Genomic DNA, 1,735 nt, shown 5'->3' with positions numbered 1-1,735 from the left:
TAACAAAAAAAGTAATAATTGAGAAATTGTTCTAAACCCATGTAGAAAGTGTATAAAGAAAGCAGAAATAGAAATAGAAATAAACGTGGAGGCATTCAGAAAATAGAAACTAGAATGTTCCCTATTTAAGACTGAGGCACAAGGCAAGGTCTCCAGAGAACCTAGAGACCAAAGCTCAGGGTCATCCACCTTAGCCAGCCCAGAAGTATCTTCAACATCCACAATGACCTTGCCCTTCTCTGTCCTGATGGCTGTGGTGGTGCTCAGCAGCACATCCATCTGCTCTCTGGGCTGTGATCTGCTTCAGTCCCACAGCCTGGGCAACAGAAGGGCCTTGATTCCCCTGGTACAAATGGGGAGAATCTCTCCTTTCTCCTGCCTAAAGGACAGAAGAGACTTTAGATTCCCCCATGAACAGTTTGGTGGCAAACAGCTCCAGAAGGCTCAAGCTCTCTCTGTCCTCCATGAGATGATCCAGCTGACCTTCAACCTCTTCAGCTCAAACGACTCATCTGAGGCTTGGAATCAGACCCTCCTGGACCAGTTCTGCACTGGCCTCCATCAGCAGTTGAAGGAGCTGGAAGCCTGTCTGATGCCAGAGGAGGGAGTGGAAGAGACTGCCCTGATGAACCAGGACTCCATGCTGGCCGTGAGGAGCTACTTCCAAAGAATCACTCTCTACCTGAAAGAGAAGAAATACAGCCCTTGTGCCTGGGAGGTTGTCCGAGCAGAAATCCTGAGATCCTTCTCTTTATCAAGAAGGTTGCAAAAAAGAATAAGGAGAGAGGAATGAGACCTAGTCCAACCTGGAAACAATTCTCATTGACTATAGCAAGACCTCACACTTTCATGAGTTCTGGTATTTCAAAGACTGTCATTTCTGCTATATCCATCACATGAACAGATTCAAATTTGTCAGATGTTTTTTGGAGTATGAAGCAACAAGATGTTCAATTCTATAGGCACTAGTTCCTCACAGATGTCCATACTGATGTATCTATTTATCTATTTATTTAAATATTTATTAAACTATTTGTAAGATTTATTTTTATTCACAAAATGTTATGTGTACCTTTGTAGTTTACATAACAGAATGCATTCTTCATATTTAATCTTTTCTTGTTCATTAAAGTTTTACTATAGAACTTTTTTTGTATTATTTATTCTTTAAAAAAAAAGTTAGACCAGGCATAGTGCCTCACACCTGTAATCCTAGCACTTTTGGAGGCCCAAACAGGAGGATTGCTTGAAGTCAGGACTTCAAGACCAGCCTGAGCAAGAGTGAGACTCTGAATCTACAAAAAATGGAAATATTAGCTGGGCAAAGGTGGCAAGTGCTATAGTCTCAGCTACTTGGGAGGCTGAGGCAGAGGATCACTTAAACCCCGGAGTATGAAATTGCAGTGAGCTACAATGATGCCACTGTGCTCTAGCCCATGTAACAGAGAAAGAGCTTGTATCAAAAAAAATACAAAACAAAAATCAGGCCTGATTGTACAGCCTGATTAAGGAACAGATGGTACAATTCTTTTACTCATCATTGTTATATTCAAGATGTAAGTAAAAAACAATTTAATCTAAGCCATGTTGTTGGTTGCCTTCGGGATAGAGAAAATACAGTTTGAAACTGCTCACTATATCAGGAAAATAGATGGAATGATGGATGATCTTAGTGAGAGCTGGTTCCTAGAATTAATCAGCGGAAACCATATTGGAGTAGGTGGAAGAGTGAATC

The 1,735-nt window shown here is 41.2% G+C and overlaps 1 protein-coding gene across 1 annotated transcript; it reads left to right on the top strand.

Annotated features, from left to right (window-relative positions):
* Window positions 1-223: 223 nt before the first annotated feature.
* Window positions 224-793, top strand: LOC128567716 (interferon alpha-10-like). Its single transcript, XM_053565163.1, has one exon. It carries the CDS (start codon window positions 224-226, stop codon window positions 791-793), a length of 570 nt encoding a protein of 189 aa, XP_053421138.1.
* Window positions 794-1,735: the final 942 nt, after the last annotated feature.

This window comes from Nycticebus coucang, chromosome 2, assembly GCF_027406575.1.
Source record: "Nycticebus coucang isolate mNycCou1 chromosome 2, mNycCou1.pri, whole genome shotgun sequence".
Classification (NCBI taxonomy): Eukaryota; Metazoa; Chordata; class Mammalia; order Primates; family Lorisidae; genus Nycticebus; species Nycticebus coucang.
Note: the sequence above shows the minus strand (reverse complement) of the source record. Positions and strands in the feature narration are given on the sequence as shown.

Excerpts from the sequence above, each read along its gene's own strand:
- LOC128567716 (XM_053565163.1), top strand. The coding sequence starts at position 224 with ATGACCTTGCCCTTCTCTGTCCTGATGGCTGTGGTGGTGCTCAGCAGC.